Source organism: Semicossyphus pulcher, unplaced genomic scaffold, assembly GCF_022749685.1.
Source record: "Semicossyphus pulcher isolate SPU_LCO1_2020_fin unplaced genomic scaffold, fSemPul1.0.p SCAF_12, whole genome shotgun sequence".
Lineage (NCBI taxonomy): Eukaryota > Metazoa > Chordata > Actinopteri > Labriformes > Labridae > Semicossyphus > Semicossyphus pulcher.
The window spans coordinates 1,740,796-1,761,547 of NW_027211626.1; the positions used below are offsets into that span (position 1 = coordinate 1,740,796).

Consider the following 20,752-nt stretch of genomic DNA (forward strand, 5'->3'; position numbering starts at 1 on the left):
CCAAAGCCCAACACACAGAGCAGATCTAAGAAATATGCAGATTGATACTGATATCCCCAGAGCTGCATGACTTTGAGTAAACTTTATGGTACTTTAGGACCAGGTAGGGCCAGAGCGGGGGGGTGTCGGGAGAGATCGACCAAGAGACGGAGAGAAGGAAGGGTAAGGGGGGCGGGATGGAGGGCAAACTCTTTGAAATCTGAACCAGGTTGAACAACAGTGCCCTCTCTTTGTACAAAGTGACAGAGATACATGAGCCAAACAAACCAGTCAGAGCGGAGACTCGATTTACAGCCAGGAGACGTCTGCTGCACAACAAACCACACTGATTGATTCAAGGCACACGATTTATGTACTCAGGAGTTTTGCTAATGATTTGAAGTAAGTTAAGGACATGTAGCTGGACTTTTTCTACTTTAAAGAGTTTTATGAAAGATTTTAAGCCATAAATTTAAAAAAGCAAGCACAGGTGGCATAGGGGCAAAATTATTGTCTACAGCCATCATGAACGTAAGGTTATCTTCCAGGGACACAAAAACTTTTGCAGAAGGAAACGTCTGTAAGGGATTATGTTCTTCACACTATAGCTCCTGATGGTTGGAAATAAGGAGCGGGATATTTTGGAGATGAAATCCCATCACTTAAAGGCAAAAAGCAGTAGACCTGTGTTATTATCCCCTCGAGTCCGATCAGCATTGATCGGAACACAAAACCCCCGTCGTCGCGCTAATCTCCCCTTTCCAGCGCGATGCTATGCTCCGTCGGTAACTTCTGCGACTTCTTGTCATCTCAGCTACAAATTCCGCCCATCCAAGCAGCGCTCGAACATCTATAAGCGGGTCTTCCCGGGTCTGAAAAACCTGCGTCAACGTGATAATTTCAACGGGAAAGAGGTGTAAGGGTCAGCGCTGTGATTGACTGGTGACCTGTCAAGGTGTAACCCCGCCTCTCACCCATTGACAGCTAGAATCAGCCCCAGCCCCCCACAACCCTGAAGAGGATAAGCGGTATAGACAGTGGATTGATGGATGGATAAAATAGATTTTATTAAGTCTACAGTACATCCTCACATCCATGCCTGTGCTGTCTTAAAGTCTTGTTAAAGGGATGAGGACGGATATGTTCCTTTACAACAGTGTTTGCAAGATAACTTAAGTAGGAACTCACCTTTGCTTTGCTATCTTGGGCAGACATGTAGCCAACACACATGCTCTCTGTGGTGTGACTCCATAGGAACTCCACTGTAAAAATAAGAGATAAAATAGTTTAGAAAGAGCAAGAGCATGGGGGTGGGAGAGGGAGAGCAGACTCTCACTGAGCTAAAACTCACTTCTTCCACTGTGTTTCCATCCGCCACAGGAAAAAGTTTGGCAGGTGACTCGGCGTGCTAAATTGCGGTAAACTCCGAGCATGCCCATTATCATGAAAATATATGAGTCGCAGTTGTGACATAACTGCAGAGGAAGGTGGAACTGAGTTTGAGTAGAAACTCAATTACAGCACCCAGAGGATGTGGTTGACGTTCTGTTTATTCTTATAAATCAACACAGAGCCCTTTGCCGTCCACAGTAATCTGAGGTAGTCCACACTCTGCTGCAGGGCCACGGCCCATAAACAGCATCAAACAGGGCCTTTACATCAACGAGTAAGTGATACTTTGGAACATGGTGTTATTATTCAAGTGGACATAATGTATAATATAAATAGCACTTCACCAGTCATATGCCGTCATGTTTAATTTGGAATCAAGAAGTCATAAGAGAAGAATCTGCTCTGCTCTGTTTTCTTTGGTCCTGAGGGTTGGATATACAACATGTTTAAATTTACTCAAAGGGCAAAGGGCAACACTCAAACTAAACTTTGGACATATTTCAGATTTAGTCAAATTACATGATGGTAGGTTTGCAAGAAAAACCGCAAGGTCCGCCAATTGAATCCGCCAAACTGGGCAGCATTCAGAGGGCCTCCACTTGTCTGAAGATTAGCTGTTGGTTCCTTAGTGGGAGGTCTCTGAAGGGTGTGAAACCAGAGCCTGATTGTGCAAGTTAAAACTCAGACCACCCTCCAGGAAAGCAACAGCTCCTCCTCCCCCTCCTCCCGATCCTTCTAGTGATGCGTTTTTAAATATCGACAGCCAACTGTAAGCTGTGGCATGAAGGTTTGAGTCTTACCCAGAATACCCTGAATATTTTGAGATGGCGGAGCTTCCGCACATCTGCAGCAGCGCAAGACAATGACTCCACCCAAGACACGATCTTCACTGGCCAGAAAGGGTGAGCCTGGAAGCACACAGAAAACACCACAGATGAGACGACTAAACGAAGCATAAACAAGTCTTTTGTTTGATCTTTAGTTCTCCACCCTCACACATCGAACAAACACAAGCAAGACAAAACACAGACCTTTCAGTCAAGCGAGGTTATTCTTTCAGGAAAAAAATCAAGCTGTTTGTCTTTCAGGCCAAATTAAACTGAAATCGTTTATTCGGACCTGTTGTATTTACACCATTAGTATGGGCAGACTTTAGCATATAATAGGTCTCTACTAGGACAGCACGATGTTGGAAAAAACATTGCAGACATTGCGATAACTTTTTGCTCTACGATATGTCTTGCGATTTAAAAAAAACACAGATAACATAATAATAATACCAGATAAATGCAGCGTGTTTTTATGTCCAAGCGTGTTTCTATGTCCATATAAACAATTAACAATCATACTGTTTATTATTTGTGACTTTTAAGACAAAACCCCCTTCTCCTTTTATCACACTTGCTTCAGCGACTCTGACAACCGCATGAAGGAGTTGAGAGTCCGGTGAAGTGACACGTTTCTTTATAATATAAACACACAGACTTGGTGTTCAAATGTATGATTAATCAGCGTGATCAGCTTGGTGACAGTAACTTTTTAAATCGAAAGCTCACCGTCTCCTGCTTCCTGTCGGCACACACAACCTCATGCCGTGTGTGCGCTGCGGGTGTAGCCGCTAAAAGTAAAATATGTAGCCACAGCGTTAACCAGCACCGGGACGAGGAAACGTTGATAACGGGAATATTCTCCCTTATGAGCCGCCTCGCGTAACGCAGCGTCTGCCTCGACCATCCCACCATCATGATCTGTGACGGCAGCGTCGTGTGCTTGTATACAGTTTACAGGCAGGTGACACACGGACTCTGCAGCTCAGCGTCAGTTCATGAAGAGCTGCACTGATGTGATTTCAGACTGAGTTTTCCTGTAAAAAGAGGGATGCTCACGGTAGCTAGGTGTTAAACTCCAGGTGAATGGCAGGTGCTCTTGAAGGCTAAAAAGTTAACTGTCGAGGGAGGGAAGCCACTGGGCTTTCTTCAGACACACTCACACCGAGCACTGAATCAGGGCATCTCTTGTAAAAACACCAATATCAAAGGAATAAACGGCGACTGGTTTCGACCCTCATCGGGTCTTCCTCAGGGCGTGGCTAAGAAGAGTCGTGGACTCCATTTCCTGTAGATTAGTCACGGAAAACGAGAAACTGTCGAATCAGCTTGATGTGTTTCACTTGATTTGCTTCACTATCGCACGTCCTGTGATGTGACTATTAAACGTGCACATCACAATTTTGATCGTGAAACGATAGATCACGCAGCCCGAGTCTCTAAACAGCTCTGTAACACAATATTTCAATTAAAGAAAACAACCCAGCTACATAACTCTCTAAACACTGAAGATCACCTCCAATTGAAAAAACACAAAGATCAATTGTTTGAGAAGCTTTCGTGCTCCCTGTGGAAACTTCAGAGGCAAACTGGAATGAGGTGTTGCGTGTAAAAAAATTGGATTGGCTGATTACAGTGGAGTCATAAAGTAAAAACCAACCACAAACAGCTACAGCTTGTTTTGAAATGTCTAAACAAAGTAAAAAAATCAGTGCAATTGATGAAAATATTGTTGTGTCTGCATGCCATCGTCTCTTTGGTTCCATGTTGTAATGTTTCCTTCACTCTATAAAACACGTTTTGAGTGCAGCTTGGATGACATTCACACAAAGGCAGAGTATTTGTTCTATATTTAAAAAGGTTCTTAATAGTCAATAACATTCCATAATATCTTTGTACGCTGTGAACATGAGAGCAGTTCAATTAGAGCCTTAATGGTCAGCATTGTTTTACCTATAAAAAAATAACATAAGGGGATAAATTAATGGGATTAAACTATTTCCTAATGTGGATGTTTCTGCGTGTGTGTGTGTAATTGGCAGGTGTAGTTACTGTATAACACAAGACGTTCCACTATCCTGATGGTGTTTTCATTAAAATATTCTATTTATACAAAGTGCCAAATGTATTAAAGGAGTTGAGTGAGAGGCCTCCACATCTCACACACTTCCATCATTGCTCTTGCTCAGGCAGGATTTATGGAGCTTTGTTTAACTTAACGTGCGTCTTGAAAGGAAACAACAGAAGAATTAACTTCAAATTGACTTCATCCAGCCCGTCCAAACGTCTCGGTGTTACAGATGTCCATGACAAAGCCAAGCTGGGACGGACTTCTAAAGGAGGCCAAAACAAGGCAGAAACCACCACATGTTTCCACATGTTCTCTCCTCCTCTGCTCTGTCTTCTCTCAGCTCTCCCAGTGGTCACTCACGGGCGCAGCAAACACAGTTAACAAGGCTTTCAGAAACTGACCACTTCTGAGAATACGGCGAAAAAATTACATCTTCACATGAACTTTCAACAAAGCAATTATGTCGTCCAAAACGGTCTGTGGCTGTCAGCTGTGATGTGTGGAACATGTGAAGGCTCTGTTTAAACAGTGAAAATTATCCATAAATCAAAAGCCGTCTCTTCTGATTCTATTATTTCCAATGTTGCCAGTTGTTTCCTCAAGTTACGCAACATCTGTTTGTTAGCTCAATTCTCTTCGTGCATAATAGTGTTTCTTGCAAACACGTTCTTGGCTGACAAATCCGTGTGTATGGAAATGAGTGGGGATCATGCTGCATGTGGGTGACTCACTGATGAACTTGTTTTGCATAGCCTCCAGCAGCGCTTGGTGGGCATCTTCAGACTGCATGGCAGTAGAGCACTCGCGCGCCAGCATGGTGCGAATCAGATGCTCTCCACAGCCTGAGAGAAGAAACACAGACGCACAACTGAAACTATTTGAACTTTTCTCTGAAAAAAACATATTTTCAGATTGCACAAGGTCTCTGGTGAGCTAGCTTAGAGAAGGTACACACAAAATAATCCAAAGCACATGGAAAAAATCAGACTTTTAAAACGTTAGCTGTGTAAATTAATTTTAAAGAGATCAGTATGTATGAGTATTTCCTGAATACCATTAGAAATAGAATGCTTTGATAATCTAAACGTGTTAAAAATGTATCTGTAAGTAAAGTTACGTAGTGGAAAAGATTACAAAATCTGCTTCTCCAGCTCGTATAAAATATTTTGCGCTACTGCAATCATTTCAGCAACATTACGCCTTATTATTTCAGGTAAACATTAAAGAACCTTTTAGCTGCCAAGTGCAGCTGCCTTGCTCAAGGGCACACTGACAGTAATTGCTGAAGGAGAGTTTGTGTTTCTGGTTCAGTTTCCTCGGCCCAGATTCACAGCTGGTCTCGGAATTTGAAACAGAAACCACCCAGTATTAATCCCACTTCTGTAAACTCTGGGCTCGCGCTGGTTGTGCTAACAAACCTGCAAAACTATTTAACATTTCTGCATCATTTTATGCAAATAGTTTGGTCATTTACATGTTACCCTAGTTACTCTGAAGGATCAAACACCAAACTATTGTTTATTTAAATGCGGAGGGGAAACATGAAGAAACTATTTTTATTAGACCGCTGACTAATAAACAGTTGCAGGTTGACATAAGTAGCTGTATGCCAAATGTAAAACAAAACTGTGCTACATAGTTTATATATAAGGCGTCAACAATAACGATATAGCTTCTGGGAGTGACGTGAATTTTGGCCAGCATTTAGTGATAAACGACCTCCAGTCAAGACTTGCATTCGGGAAAGTCGGGAAATCTAAACGATGAGCCACTTTCGTGACACAGCGTCAAGCAGATTTGTCTCAAGTTGAATTTTTGATCTAGAACAGATTGTTAGCTGTTAGCATGATGTCTGTTTATAGAGATTAATAAAATGATAAATTGTTGTCAGATGACCACTGATGTGAGCCGGGATGTTATTACAGTGGATTACGGTCAGCCTGCTTTTGCTCTCCACACAAACAATTTTTCCTGCATACGTTGCAGCCTGCTGATACGTGATACGTGGTCAATACTACTCGGACTACATGTGGTACTAGAAACGGAAACGAGAACACTTCCCATACTAAAAATCTATGTCCTTGCTTACAGATTCTTCATTTCTATGTAGAATCAGTAAATAGAGATTAGGTATAAAGTCAATGGAGAAACATTTTGTTAGGTATTTAAGCAAAGCAGGAATAAAAAGCATGAGCAGCCTGTATAATTGTGTCACCTAACACCCACCCACTTCCAGGAAACATAGCAGGTGTTCTGTTTTATACGTAAGATTATACACGACTGCTTAAAGGATCAAGATTAAAAACAATGCCTGAGAAATGAACAGATATTGAACGAATGCGACGAGAAGTCTAAATCTAAATAACGAAACATGTCTGGCAAAAGCTCCTGTGAAAACCAATAAACACTAAAGAATACAGCCTCGTTGTTTCTGTAAACACGAATGAAGGCCCCATAAAATATCAGGTAACTACAACAAAACTGAGTGCTTGTCTGTAACCGTGGAGACCGGATGCCTGGAGCGATGTGAAGTTCTTATTTAACGAGAGCAGAACGTCAGATTGGCCAGGTACTCTGCCTTTTGTAACGTGTTACCATAAATGTCCCAGGGATTTGGACGTGGCAACGCACTTCTACAGGAACTGCAGCAAGAAGCTTACGGGAGGCCAACAAACGTAGACACAGCGGCACAGTAAAGGCCAAATGAAGCAGGCGATGCATATAAAACAACAGGCTGGAGTGGGTGCAGGGGGAGGAGGGAGGGAGGGAGGGAGGGCAGAGTGTTGGCGAGGTGAAGAGAAGACAGAGTGACATAAAGGGTGAGGATCACGCTCCTCGTGTCAGAATGAAAATGACTGTTTTTCTGTGTCTTTTGATGGGAATGCCTTTCATGTTCGGAAATTAAAAACAGGTGTCTTACTGGAACACACATTATGCACTCCATCCATACCCATAAGGAAAGCTTTTATTCTGTAACATCAAAGGCAAAGCCACAATATAGGAAAACAGGATGAGGTGAAAATGCATGCAGAGTAAAGCTCGACAGTTCATCTGCTGGGATAATTGATGAGCAGGAGACGATCACTCCGTCTTTACTGCTCGTTTAATATCATAAAAACAGGATGTTTTAGTCAACAAACTGAGGCAGAGGCACTATAAGGGGCCTCTCAGAACAGCACACAATCCTAGGACGTGTTTATATAAAATTATCAGGTCAGAATCAGTGTTTTTGTTGATAAAGCACCCTGACTGTCTCACTGACTGCTGGTGATATATTCAGACAAGCTTCAGCAGCGCAAAATGCTGGCTGTCTCAGAGATCCAACTACATATGAGTCGAGCTTCGGCCTGTCTGGTCAAATCAGCTCGTCTGCTCTGAAATGCATTAGGCTACAGATCCACATCAAAAGGCTTTAATGTTCCCCAGAAGCTATGTCACAGACGTCTGCACATCTTAAAGAAGAGGCCTAATATAGCCTTCCTCACATTCAGATCCATACGGCTCGGGACCAGCATGTTGCCTTCAGCTAAACAGGGCATGCATTCTCTTTTTTAGCGTGGTTTTATATGTCATATAAATATGTTCAAGGAGTTGTTTGTGAAAGGGAGCGATGTCTTTGTCCAATTGACTCTGTAAAAGGTTCAACTCTTGAGAGGCAGTGCTTCAGGAGACGGCCTCCCTGCTGCTGTGTGTCAGACTTTGTAAACATTGGTTGCTATTGTTTTTCTAAAAGCAGACGTTTATTCTGATGAGACTTCTTCTGACATCCCCGTGTAATGGTGGTTTAACTTTAAAAAAAACTTCCCAGCAATGAGACGAGGATGTTCAGGGTACTGTGGGTAATCCGAGACCAAATAACTTTAAACAATAATATGACAACGACCTGTCCTTACTCTGCATTATGTTAGGGTGCAGTCAGACCTGATTGCTTTGGTCTGAAAGTCTAATTCGTTTGGACAGGTGAGAACACGCATTCAAACTCCAAACCACTGGACCATGGTCCGCAGGAAAAGACGGGACTCGGTCCAACACAAAGTAGGACGTAACATAAAATAAGATATATAAATCCCGGAGGAAATTATAGTGCCAGATAACTCCAAAAATACAGTACCAATTAGAGAAATGCAAAAAACGTCTCAAATATAAGTGAAAATATAAAATATAGTTTAATGCAAAAGAAAGAGTACCCGATAGAAAAACAAAAGTGGTAGTTAATGAAGCAAACCAAAACACTGTGCATTGTGGGTAGTTAATGGATGCTGACGCTTGCAGAGACAGCCACGCAGCCAGGCAGCAAGATGAGCAGAGGACAGACGTGGGGGAGCGACGAGCTGAGGGCTCTGATAGAAATATGGTGGTCGTAACGCACAAGAACACGTATTCAAACTATTCAGTGAAAAACTAAACTGATCGAAATATGGAGCAATGTCAGTTAAAAGTAAAAACAACTCTCATAACAACATCTTTGTTTACTTCAGGGAGTTTTCCTACGTGGAAATTCTGACCAATCAGAGAGCAGTTTCCTCGCACATCTAGACTTTTGGTCTGCTGGTAAAAGCTGCCGTGTGAACACAAACCGAACTCGAGGCGAAATGCAACATTGGAACAATTTGGTCTTTTATTCAGATCAAACAAAAGGACTTTAGGCGTGAAAGCAGCCTTACATCTCAAATAGCTCTGAGCTATAATTGCATACATCTATTCAAAATACAGGACACATAACTGGACTGATATTGGCTTTGTAGCATACAATTTTAAATCTAATCTGCTACAGCAAAGTTGGTATGGACAACAGACCTTTTTGTACCGATGAAGTCAGTTCAAATCACCGAACCGAATGTTGTTCCATACAAGTCTTTAAAGTCTCAAAAGCAGGTTTTTAGAGTTAAAATATATCCTTAGAATTTGCATAAATGTCTGCTGTAGTTGTGACTTCATCTGGACATTTAGAGCACATGTTAGTAAGGCTGATAGAAGTCTAAAACATATGAGGTTCTACTTAGTATTGAAGGGGCTTAATTATTTAATGCAGTCTTTGTAATTGTTCCCTTATTTTAAAAGAATTGTTCTGTGTAATAAAATAGCTCTGATATCCTGTGATAAATTATTGTTGAACCCATTAAACACACATAAAAAGGCAGCAGTGTTGCCAGTTGAGCTCTCCATTTCTGCACGGAGAGAAAGAAAACAACCACCTTCTCCCTCCAGCTCCTCCTCCTGAGGCTGAGACCGCAGAGAGCAGGAGCAGGAGCAGGAGGGGAGAAGAACGGGCGGTACGTGACAGGTGATAACTATAATTCATTAGCATGGAACAAAGTGTCTGAGCTGGGGGGGATGCAAGGTGAGTGTCGAAGGCAGGCTTCAATTAAAACTCAAGACAGAGCAAAAGATATGCACAACTATAGCAGACACTTTTGCAATCATGCAGTTACTTTAGATGTATGTAATTTAATTTACGTGGATAGAAACATTAAAGAAGAAGAATACGTCCAGCTAATTAAGACCACAAAATTATGATCTGAATCTGAATAACTGCACTTGAAGTTTGCCATTTTTACCATCTCTCCACTGCACTCCCAGCAGCTCTCCCTCCATCATATCCCCAGCAGGTGTCCCATGTCAAATGTCATTGAGAATCCACAGAGCTTCGCGATGCACCTGGCGTGCAGCTGACTAACACAGAGCGGGGAATGATGACTCAATCAGCTGAGGAAGTGACTGATGAGAATCACTCAGCGGGAATGGTTGGAGGTCATCGGAAAGTATTTTCCGGCTTTTTGAAGCTTGACTCACTGAGGCTAAATAAAAGGTTCACATCAAATGTCTGTTTCTGATTCATATCATCTCCCAAACAAAAGGCAGGCTAACAAGGGTAAACATAAACCCTGAGAGTTACACATGTATACACAACTGTGGGGTAGGCTGTAGAGAGAGTGCTGTATACCTGAGGTACTCACTGCTGTAGAGTAAGGGTTCATGTTACAGGCGTTTTCAGCCCAGCAGCCACATCCATAATGAGCAGCCTGAGAAAGGGAAGGAAAAGACACAATTTTAGACACTTTGAAGAAGAATATTAAAACTAAAACAACAGCCGAGTCATAAAAGGTGATAAAGTGTCAAATAATAACTTAGTATGCGACAGGCTGGTGATCATTACAGCCTGTTTATATTTCATTATCTACACTAGAACAGCCTGCCAAACTCACGACTCTGCTGCTCTGACTTGTGGGTCTTTGAGCAGTAACACAGTTAATGAATTCAAGCAGTAAATACCACTGATTCATTCATTCTGTTAGACCCCAGTGTTTTCCCTGTTAAGCTGCTGTTAATGCACACTCATTACATCCTGTAGTTGCCCCAAAGTAAAAGCTTTTAGCGTACATGTGTTTTAGAGTTCATTTTTTGCCCTGTTTTGGTTTGCACCCACTTCTATAATGGTTAGCTGCTGGAACTCTTTTCACCAGCTTGTTACTAACTTTGTCTGGTGTTTGGTGCTGGGTCAGCAGCATAACATGGATTTACAAATTATATTTTTGTTTTGCTTTCTGGCTGAAAACATGTCTTATGAATGTACTGTGTGGGCACAAACACCAAATGAATGAGCCAAAAAAGGGAAAAAGCTTTGTGAAGCTGCAGACTTTTGTGTTTCTCACTACAAGAGAAGTCTCCACATGCAGGTTTAGAACGGAATGATGGAGCTATTTCACTTCAGCCAATCAGGAAACAGCATAAGTTGGCGTGGACACCCTGTCTCTGGCGCTGCAGCAGTGAGCATGTCACTGTCATCCACTTCTTTTTATAACGATAACAGAAATCCAGCTAGTTAATGCATGTAACCTGGGCCTAATACTAATGTTACAGTATTAATTAACATTATAGTATTAACGCAGTAGTAGTGGGGTATGTCGCTCAGCTGCGTTGTGTTGCTTTGATGTGAACGGCCCAGTTCTAGAACGTTTACAGATGTCGAGGGATTCTTTTGGCAGCTGCATCCAGTCTCGTTACGAATCATTGATCTGAACTGGCCTTTACACAAAGTCATTCAATTCATTGTTATTATAAAAGCTTTGGATTGAAGACATTTTGAGCAGCATTTTGTCCTTTTGGTTAATTGTTTTTAGGTGTTCTTCCAACTTGGTTTAGGCCGTGGCCACCCACCTGTGATTCTTATTATTCAGGCATCTTTAAAAACTTTTTTTTCATCTGGTGTTAATACCCCCCATGGGTAATTATTGAAGCAATATCACACTCGAGGTCGTGAAGCTGTACTGAATGCCATCACGGCTGTGATTTGGTCGTAGGCACGAGGCCACAGATGATATTCAGTACAACATTACGACCTCAAGTGTGATGTTACTTTCATACAACAGTTATACAAGCAGCAAACAGTAGTAAAAAAGTATCAATACAACAGATTATTTTTGTTCCACCAGCTCAACTAGTCCCGTAACTTAACTGAAGCTGGACGTTTGTTGCCAAGCAACGCAAACATTCTCCTGCACTCTGTGTCTCCAGATTACCACAGATCAGCTGTTTTTTATCATGTACATTTATCTGTTTGTTCTAATTTATCATCAAGCAGTGAAATACGAGTCTGCTGTGATTCAGAGCTTCCAGCTTGATCAATGTAGACACACACGGTCTGCTGTGATGTTAATTAACAGTATTCAGAACAGCTGGCTGAGGCGGAGTGATACACAGTGTGAAGAGTCCCAGTGATATCTGGTGGATATGACCACTCATGGAATGCCTCTTGTCCAATCAGATTACTTGATCGGAGCTAACTGTTGTATAATAAAAAGGGATTTATTTATATGTCTACATGCTCTCTAACAATTGCTGTCTCAAATAAAGGCCTGGTGCCATCCTGAGTTACATAAATATGCATGATCTAAATAAGTTGTTATATGGATAGAGAAATAAAGGATGCCTGACTACCTGTCCGACCCTGCCGGGATGTTTCATGGCCAGGCCTCCACTGGACACGGCTGCAGCTACATTCCCCTCCAGGTCCACCACAACAGCTCCAACTGTGTCGAGGCACCCTGGACCATTTTCCTACATCACAGCGAGGACAGGGAGACATAAAAATACGCACACACACATGAGAATAGTTCTAAGGGCGAAAGCTCCAAACATTCACATTATGAAGCAGAGACATCATCTCTGACTAACGACATTTTCACAATTATGATGTACTGCATGAATTTATGAGACACTCTTTGCCCTTCATATTTCATCAGTGATGTTCTGTTGTGATTTCAATCAGCTCCCTTCCTCCCCTGATTGCAGTTTGCTTTGGAAGAGACTTGTTTGTGAACCATTATGACTCAGCCTGCATGATAAATAGACTTCCACAGGCTAAATGTGCAAAATGGCATCATGATGCACGATCGGAGCTCAACTCCTACATGAAACTGAAGATCTTCATTGAAACCCGGGACTAAAAAAAGACAACAGCATTTCTCATCTGTCTTCTGCTCTCCTAAATCAGCTATGTCTCCGGGCTTTCGAGGCCAAACACAACCAGAGCCAGACATTTCTACAAACACCATCCTGTCATTCCTTATCAGAGTCCTTAAAGAAAAACAGTCTAAATAAGGACTTTAAAACTTTAAGGGCATCTTTTGAACTATATCTATATACTTTAGATTTCCCTAATCATCGCTGAAACCACACACCATCTCGAGACAGGTGCCTGTATCACTCTGAAAGAAATTAATGGAAAGACTTTATTGCTTGGCAAAGACATCAAAAGAACTCTATCTGAAATTAAATCCAGACTCAGAGCAATAACTTTCCCCCCTTATAGTAACACTTGATACAAAACGAGCTTATTTACTGTTAATTGACTTTATTTGTCAATTGCACGGTAACAATTCAAGAAAAGGATGAGGGCATATTTGTGAAAACACCCTAAAACTCATGTCAACAGTCAATCTGTCAAGTTAGTGGTAATTGAACAGCACAGACTGGTCACACATTCATCTTTAATAGGGCTAGAAGTTTGTGTAAATATGGGAGAGACAGATGAGAACAGAGGGCAACTCAAACCTTACACTCTCATTAGGCTGACTACCATTTAATCACTCAAGTCAACAAACAATCCATCGCAGTTGTTAGTGTTTCTTTTTATGGATATGTCATTAATATTGAGGATTGATTTAACCAACCTAATAATAACACTGTTCAACGAAGCATGTCGGACTTCGTTTACACGTTTTACTCCATTTAACAGCGTTCACATCAGAACCAAGACAAACTCTCCCCTCCTCTCCGGGCTGCTCGTGGCTTTAAAGCAGAATAAATCTGATCTCAGCTCATCATCAGGCTGCTCTCCAGTTGTGCCGCTCAGGGCACTGAAACTTTGCACCAACTCATGTCAACACATGGTTTCCAGGAAAACTCTGCGCAACCTGGTGCAGAAATGTCCTCTGATGACCCTGAGATCATAACTGGCAGAACGAATCTTATTGTCTCAGCTGTGGAGAGTCATTAGGTTCATTTCTTGCATAAAATAACAGATTCTACTCGATGTTTCAGGACTGTTTTTAAATGCAGTTTGATGCCATATATTCACATGCTATTTTAGAATCTGCAGAGTGGCCTGATAGCACGGTGAAACCGACTTAAGGACCACACCTAATTCATCAGTAATAGTAGCATTGATAGAACAAGTGAAGCAGCCACATTCGATCATTCAAAATTTTGATGACTGCAATCTTATGGTAATTTAGACTCTGGGGGTAAAGGCAAATTTGTCAGGGACTTCGGTTTAGGCAGCGGTTGGTCAGAAAATACTTCGTTTCCCAGGCACTGGTCACCGTTTACATTCTATCTAGCAACTTGAGTTGGAGTTATAAAACAGTACCCACGACCGGTTTGTCTTCTGCATGCATACGCAGATATCTGCTTACAGAGGTTAAAAGCTAAATCACTGTACGACTATAGCTGATGGGTTGTAGGATTGCATTTTAGCCAAGGTATTCTGCCTTTGCTGCCTCTGTCTGCTCTCCTGTTTCCCTGCATACAACCTAAGAACAGAACACTTCAGACATCCTACAGATGTACAGAAGACTGTTTAAAAAGACTTGTGTGACTCAAATATTTTCTACTGGAGAAAAACACGTGCTCTCACTGTTGCTACTGCTATTACCTTCGTAGGTCTTAAATCTGATCATGTATGGTGGAGGTTTGATCAGCTTGATCAACTACAGACAGTAGCACATGTTTTCAGTGGACCCTGTCTTTATGAGCTCTTCAGAAGACAATAGCAAATAGACTGCTATCATGCAATGCAGAACACTCGTACGCAGCGTTTTTGTTTTGCACAAACAATGCAAGATCTAAACCTCCTGTAAGTATGTTGGATTGAGAAAAAACAAGACATTTACTGTGTGAATAGTGCTACAGAATGTCTTTAAACTAGTGTATGTTACACATAGTACTCACGTGTTCACTCGATTGTCGTCTCTTCTTTGTCTGATTATGTCCTGTGTCCATTTTTTCTGCTAGCTCCATCTTTCTCTTGTTCCTCTTGTACGCAGATAAACTGAACTCTGTGTGGAAAAGAAAACATCTTAATCAAATGCAGCCACATAAATTGATGCAGGTGTTTTTTAGCACTGACTGTATTTCAGTAATGATTTGAAGATACAGAAGATTAACTTAATAGATGACGCATATTTCTGAGCATGTGCAAAGACACTCACTGGTGGCCATTTTCTCTGACGGGCACGGCGGTATCCCGTGGCTGACGGCCCAGTCATGTGCTCCTCGCCCCACTAAAAAGCTGAGGAAAGAAAAAAAGACATCCATGAACGTGGATATGGTCACGTTAATACTTCATTAATAAATAACCAGGATAATCACCAGGGTGGTATTCTGCCAGCTGATAGTTTCCCTTTCTGTGCTTCACTCAGTAGACGCTGTGCAACTAAGACTGGGTTCTTAATGCCTGAAGGAAAAGTCAGAATTATCACAGAGCTGGAGGTTCATTCGATGTGATGTCACCAGTCAGTTACTCAAGAACGCGTCTGAATGTACGGTCGCATTTATGCCTTTTAAACACCTTTTTTACGTAATTCAGAGACCTTATTAAAAACACGGCTTGGCAGGTATACATTTTAAATCAAAGCCAACACCATTGTATTCATCATGTAGACATTATGAGGCTAACTGTTACATGATGCAGCCGTGTTAATAAAAACAATCTGTTGTCTTTTAACATGTTGGGTGCCAGTTTTCACCCCTGGGCCGTTAAGTGGAAAAAATGTGTGGCTTTTGTTGAAAGCCTTCAAGGTAAACTCTCTACGAGCACGCTGACGTGTAACTACACAGCAACAGAAATTCTTGGATATTCTCCAGGAAAAATGTAGGTGGTCCCTCGATGTGAGGATTTATGATGCCAAATATCTCCAGTAATCTCTTAAAAAAGCGCTGAGATGGTAGAAGGTAAATCAGTGGAACGTGTGACAGACAGAGGCTTGACTCATTGCCATTACTTCCAGGTGACTGAACTTAAATTGCCACTACAGCTTAGCAGTATTACATAAATATGAGCACATGTGTAGTAACTCACCACTAATAGCTCCTACAGCACCATAATGCAGCGACTTCCCATCCATGATACTCGCATCACATTCAATTTCCCCTGACAAGTTAAGGTTGGAGCCCATGCCAGCGTTCGTAAAAGGAGAGTCCTGGGAACAATTAAAAACAGGCAGAGTCTGGAATAACACTGTATCTGTGATGAAGCATATTGTGAGTGCTTATATGTTAAAGAGAAGTCTTTCTTTATTTAGTTAAAGACACAAAGAGTCTCTCTCTCTTCTCATGGCCCAAATGTAATGTCAAAACAAAGCGAGAGTAAGTATATGCATTAGTTGTTTGTAAAATTGTCCTGCTGAATCTGGTTCATGAATAATTTGAATATCTAAACAGGACTTTGAAACAGCTTCATGAAAGAAAAACTATTATTACAACTACTGATGGCTCCACTGTTCCTGCTTCCACCCACATCCGCAACCCTAGTGTCATTTCAATAAATCTCATCTTAACCTATGATCTCTTATTATTTCTATTTTTAACTTTCCCTTACCTTCATATACATATTTTATTTAACTGTAAATTGATTGCTTTTATTTTTAATGTATTTGCTATTGTTGCTTCTGTTAAAAGTGCCTTTGAGTACCTTTTAAAGCGTTCTAGATATTAAATATATAATTATTACTACAACTATTTAAAAAACTAATGCAGGTTGAGATTTCAACATCATGATGCAAAGATTCCAGCTGGTAAAATACTCTCTGTAACACGAAAACAATCAGATCCTGAAAAACGCATGTTGATGTTACTTATGTTATCTGCATGGGACGATAATCTTGACATTCCTTTAAAAATACGGCTGTTAAGCTAATATCTTATTAAGTAGACAGCTGTGCCAATTCAACAAGGCTCCGGTTTGATCGTCTAACTTTCATGAGCTACCTAATCTGGCCTCCAGCTACACTGTCTTTCAGGAGACTCTACACAGCGAATCCATTATAATAAAACCAACACTCAATGTCTTCTTGTGATTATTTATCCATGTTTCCATGCTGAAAACCTGCATTGCAACTTAAAATAGCTGCGAAATCCTGGAGGAATTATGAAGCTTCATTCAGTATTTTCATTCTGTTTTTTCTTCACCTTCCTCTTCTGGTATTTTGATGATTTATTTGTGGGCTGTGGGCATGTTCACATGAATATTCAAAACAACTTTGCTTATGTCATATTTTTGCATATAAAAACAAGTGGTATGCCCATCTCTACAGATGTCATAGCCAGTATGAACTACTTGTTACTAAAAAGTCACTTAGCAACTAGTAATAAAAATATAGCATGTATTTAAAGACAAATAAGAAGTTAAATAAACGTTAAACAAATGATTTGTTACTTGCTTTGGCTTCTTTTCTTGCTTGTTAAATGAGAGGCAGTAAAAGGTTCATCATGTTTGTTTCTTTGTTTTTCAGATCTTTGGTGCTAGGTCCTATGCTTCAGCAGGTTTATTGCTAATTCAAAAAATATGGCTATCTCTCTTCAAACCATGTAAGAATAAAAACTCTCTGTAACTTCTATGTACGTATATAATATGCCGTTTTTGATCTAGCTTAAAGTGCCTGCTACAGCGCACCTCTTTGCACATTTTTGCAGCTGCAGAGAGTTTATCAGTCACTTTTATTTATTCCAAACCTGCCCGAGGACAAAAATCATCCGTTACATCATCCAAGAGGATGTGCGTGCATGCATTAAAGGCTGAAAGGGATAAATCTGCTGTGAGTAAACACATACACATGTCAATTACGTTTCTTTTAGTGTTTTTAGATCCAGTCTGGGCCTTAAAATTATCTTTGAAATAATGCATGTGAGGTGTTGTAAATAAAGGGTTGATTTTACATAATCAAACATGGATCTTTATCAACTAACCTCAAGTTCAATCAGTGCTGCAGCCACTGCTTCCACTGCGAGCGCCCCAGCTTTGAGGCGGTCCACAGCCTGAGAGGAGAGACAGACAGACAGACACCTTGTTGAAAGAGTGACATCCTTCCAATGAAAGCAGAAAAAAAGACATATTCCTCATTTCAGCCTTTGTACACCTGTCTTCATCAGAACCTAGATCAACATTAAGTTTTACTTTGTCTTTGAATGTATGAAAAAGGAGAAGACAGCGAGCTAGGAAGTCGTAACAAGGTTTTAGAATGACTGCTGGCACGAAAGCAAAAGAATGATTGGCCTTAATACAAAGTAAAACATCCAGCGGAAACCATCTCACACCATTCCTGTTGTAAAGCAAGGGCGACGGCAGCACCACGAGGTTGTTTTTCAGATGTAAGGAACTGGTAAGGATGTAAGTAACAATGGATGAAACTAAATACAAGGACACTCTTGAGAGAAACCTGCCTTCGAGTGCCAAAGAACAAAGACTTCCCCGCCAACAGCAAAATGATCTTAATACAGCCAAAGGAAAACTGGAAGGACTTCAGAACAAGTAAAACAAAGTGCTTGAGTCAGGCTGCCAAAACACAGATTGGAACCCTACTGAAAATATGTGGAAAGACAGCTGCTCACAGATGCTCCCTTTGCAACCTGAGCCAAACTGAGCAACCTCTAAGAAAGTAGAAAACACTGAGAAGGCCAAAATGACCTAATATATCAACTTACATTCAATAAGTGATAAAAACGGATTTTGTAGACAAACGGTTAAAGGTTGTTTTACTTGTTTGCACATGTAAACTTTACTATAGTAAAACCAATAAAGCAAACTTACTCGCTGGCAGGCTCTTTTGCACACATGCTTGTACTCCTTGGCCTTAGATTCAGAATGATACCCTGCTCCTGAAAGCGAATAATAAGAAAGATTATCCATAAAGTGATACTATTTAACCTCCTCCAGGGTAAAACATCTGTTCTGAGACTGTCAGTTTATAATTAGGAACTATTATAATTATTTCATCCATGAACTATTATGATAACGAGCTATTTCATCTTCTTTCTTAGTCCTACTGTTTAATTATAGTGTGCCCACTCACCTGCATGTACTAAAACAAATCCACCAACAAGTTTCGGCTTCTGATTCTTGCTTGATTCCTGTTTTTTGGACCATGAGTTAGCCAGGGGAGAGGAGGGTTGCTGCTCTTCAGCAGAATTTATAAGACTTTCCATAACCCCCACATTACTTGACACGCCTATCATGGCCTATCAGACGGTGGTAAGAAAGTCATTTTCATGGCACACCTGTAAGAGGAGAGTAAATACAAACATCACTATTCAGGGACAATACAGGACATGATTTACATTTGGATGACAAAACAAATGCAAATGGTGGTTCTCGGCTATCTAGCACAAGGCTACAGAGGCACTGGTACAGTGGAGGTTGGGCAAAAAATTATACAGTATAAAATTGTATTAGTATTTTATCTGTATATATTTATATTTATTGTTGGGAATAATGTACTGCCTGACAGATTCCAGAATTTGTTTTTTTATTTCTCTGTACTATCAAGGTAATATAGCTAATAAAAATTAAACTTTTTGGTATTAGAGTAGTAAAAACTGTTGCTTTTATGGTCCACTAAATGGTGCTGGCTTTTTTCTGGTAAAGTCTGAGGGATTGTTGTTTAAAACGATCTTCATTTATTGCTTATAATTTAGGAGTTATTTACTTTCAAATCCCCCTGTTGGCAGAGGTATGCATATGTTTTTTGAACAAGGTGAACTGTTCATAATAAATGAGACTGTATATCACACCCACAACAGCGTGTTCTCCCGGCTGGCCTCAGGTCGGAGGTACAGGTCCCTAAAGGCAGACTGGGGATGAAATGTGTATATTTTGCCTACAATGTATACATTTAAAAAAATGTACATATTTCTCAAATGTCCTTATTTATATTTTCTTTCACTGCTTCTTCCTTTTTATGTTAAAATATTTTATTTTACCATATTTTATATGTCCCTTATATCTATTATTAACCCTTTTAATTGGAGCCTCCCAGCATAAGAATTTCACACGATTGTACTTGTACAGCCGGAGAGACAATAAACGTCTTGAATCTTGAACTTTGGAAAACACTTGTTTGTATTTAGTTGGGTTGGACTATGTAGATATGTATGCTATGTATATATCAGTGTTATTCAGTTTGTTTGCTGAACAATCTCATATTCCTGCAAAGATGTACAGGCTAATCACTTTATCTTGGATAAAACAGAGATGGACAGATTGTTGAAATATGTTAAAAAAACGCATTATATTTCAATATATATGTTGCAATAACAACCGTGACCCAACTCTAGTTATCACCATACCCAACACAACAGTTTAATGTTTAATATTATCACTTATAACCTTCAGTTTGCCTTCACAACTGTCAGGGGTCTGTCCATAGTAAGCAAGAAACTTTACATTTACTAAAGTAATACTAGTTCAAAGACCATGTAACTAACATCTACCTTGTAACTAACTGTATCTAAAACATGCTATTAACAGTCCTGAATCAACAGACTACAAATTAAAAGCGTACACGTAACATAAAGATATCTCTCATCTCGTAAACCTAAATTGACGTTATCAACTTTACATACACTTCCTGTTTTTAATATAAAGTTATCGCTACGCATGTCAGTTTAAAGTTTTAAAACAAGCATGTCGAATTTAATAAAGAAGTATGTATGTTGAATAGAATAAATAAGGATAATATACTAAAGACAAGTTGTTTTAAGTCAAGCTAACAGTCTTGTGTTTTCGTTAGCATGTTAGCTAACAGCTAGCTAACACACACACAAAACAATCTTAACTTACAGTTTCCGCTCCTCTCCTACCAGTGACAGAAGTGCCTGCTAACCACAGCGTTACCTGACATGTGTTTAATACACACGAACAGCAGCTGGACTCATAAATCTATCCGGGGTAAACTTTGCTGCCACACACTTTCACTCCTCTGTGCTG

At 40.4% G+C, this 20,752-nt stretch overlaps 1 protein-coding gene across 1 annotated transcript in view; it reads right to left on the minus strand.

Annotated features, from left to right (window-relative positions):
* The window catches only part of tasp1 (taspase, threonine aspartase, 1), a 29,884-nt gene extending 9,132 nt beyond the window's left edge, over window positions 1–20,752 (minus strand). Inside the window, exons 1-13 of the mRNA XM_069658649.1 lie at window positions 20,606–20,752; window positions 18,840–19,044; window positions 18,578–18,645; window positions 17,737–17,805; window positions 15,851–15,971; window positions 15,142–15,226; window positions 14,982–15,061; window positions 14,722–14,828; window positions 12,208–12,327; window positions 10,214–10,292; window positions 5,001–5,111; window positions 2,172–2,279; window positions 1,168–1,241 (exon numbers count right to left, since the gene is read on the minus strand). Of these exons, the coding sequence (XP_069514750.1) occupies window positions 1,168–1,241; window positions 2,172–2,279; window positions 5,001–5,111; window positions 10,214–10,292; window positions 12,208–12,327; window positions 14,722–14,828; window positions 14,982–15,061; window positions 15,142–15,226; window positions 15,851–15,971; window positions 17,737–17,805; window positions 18,578–18,645; window positions 18,840–19,002 (1,185 nt within the window). The 5' untranslated portion in view covers window positions 19,003–19,044; window positions 20,606–20,752. The remainder of the gene's footprint in view (window positions 1–1,167; window positions 1,242–2,171; window positions 2,280–5,000; window positions 5,112–10,213; window positions 10,293–12,207; window positions 12,328–14,721; window positions 14,829–14,981; window positions 15,062–15,141; window positions 15,227–15,850; window positions 15,972–17,736; window positions 17,806–18,577; window positions 18,646–18,839; window positions 19,045–20,605) is intronic.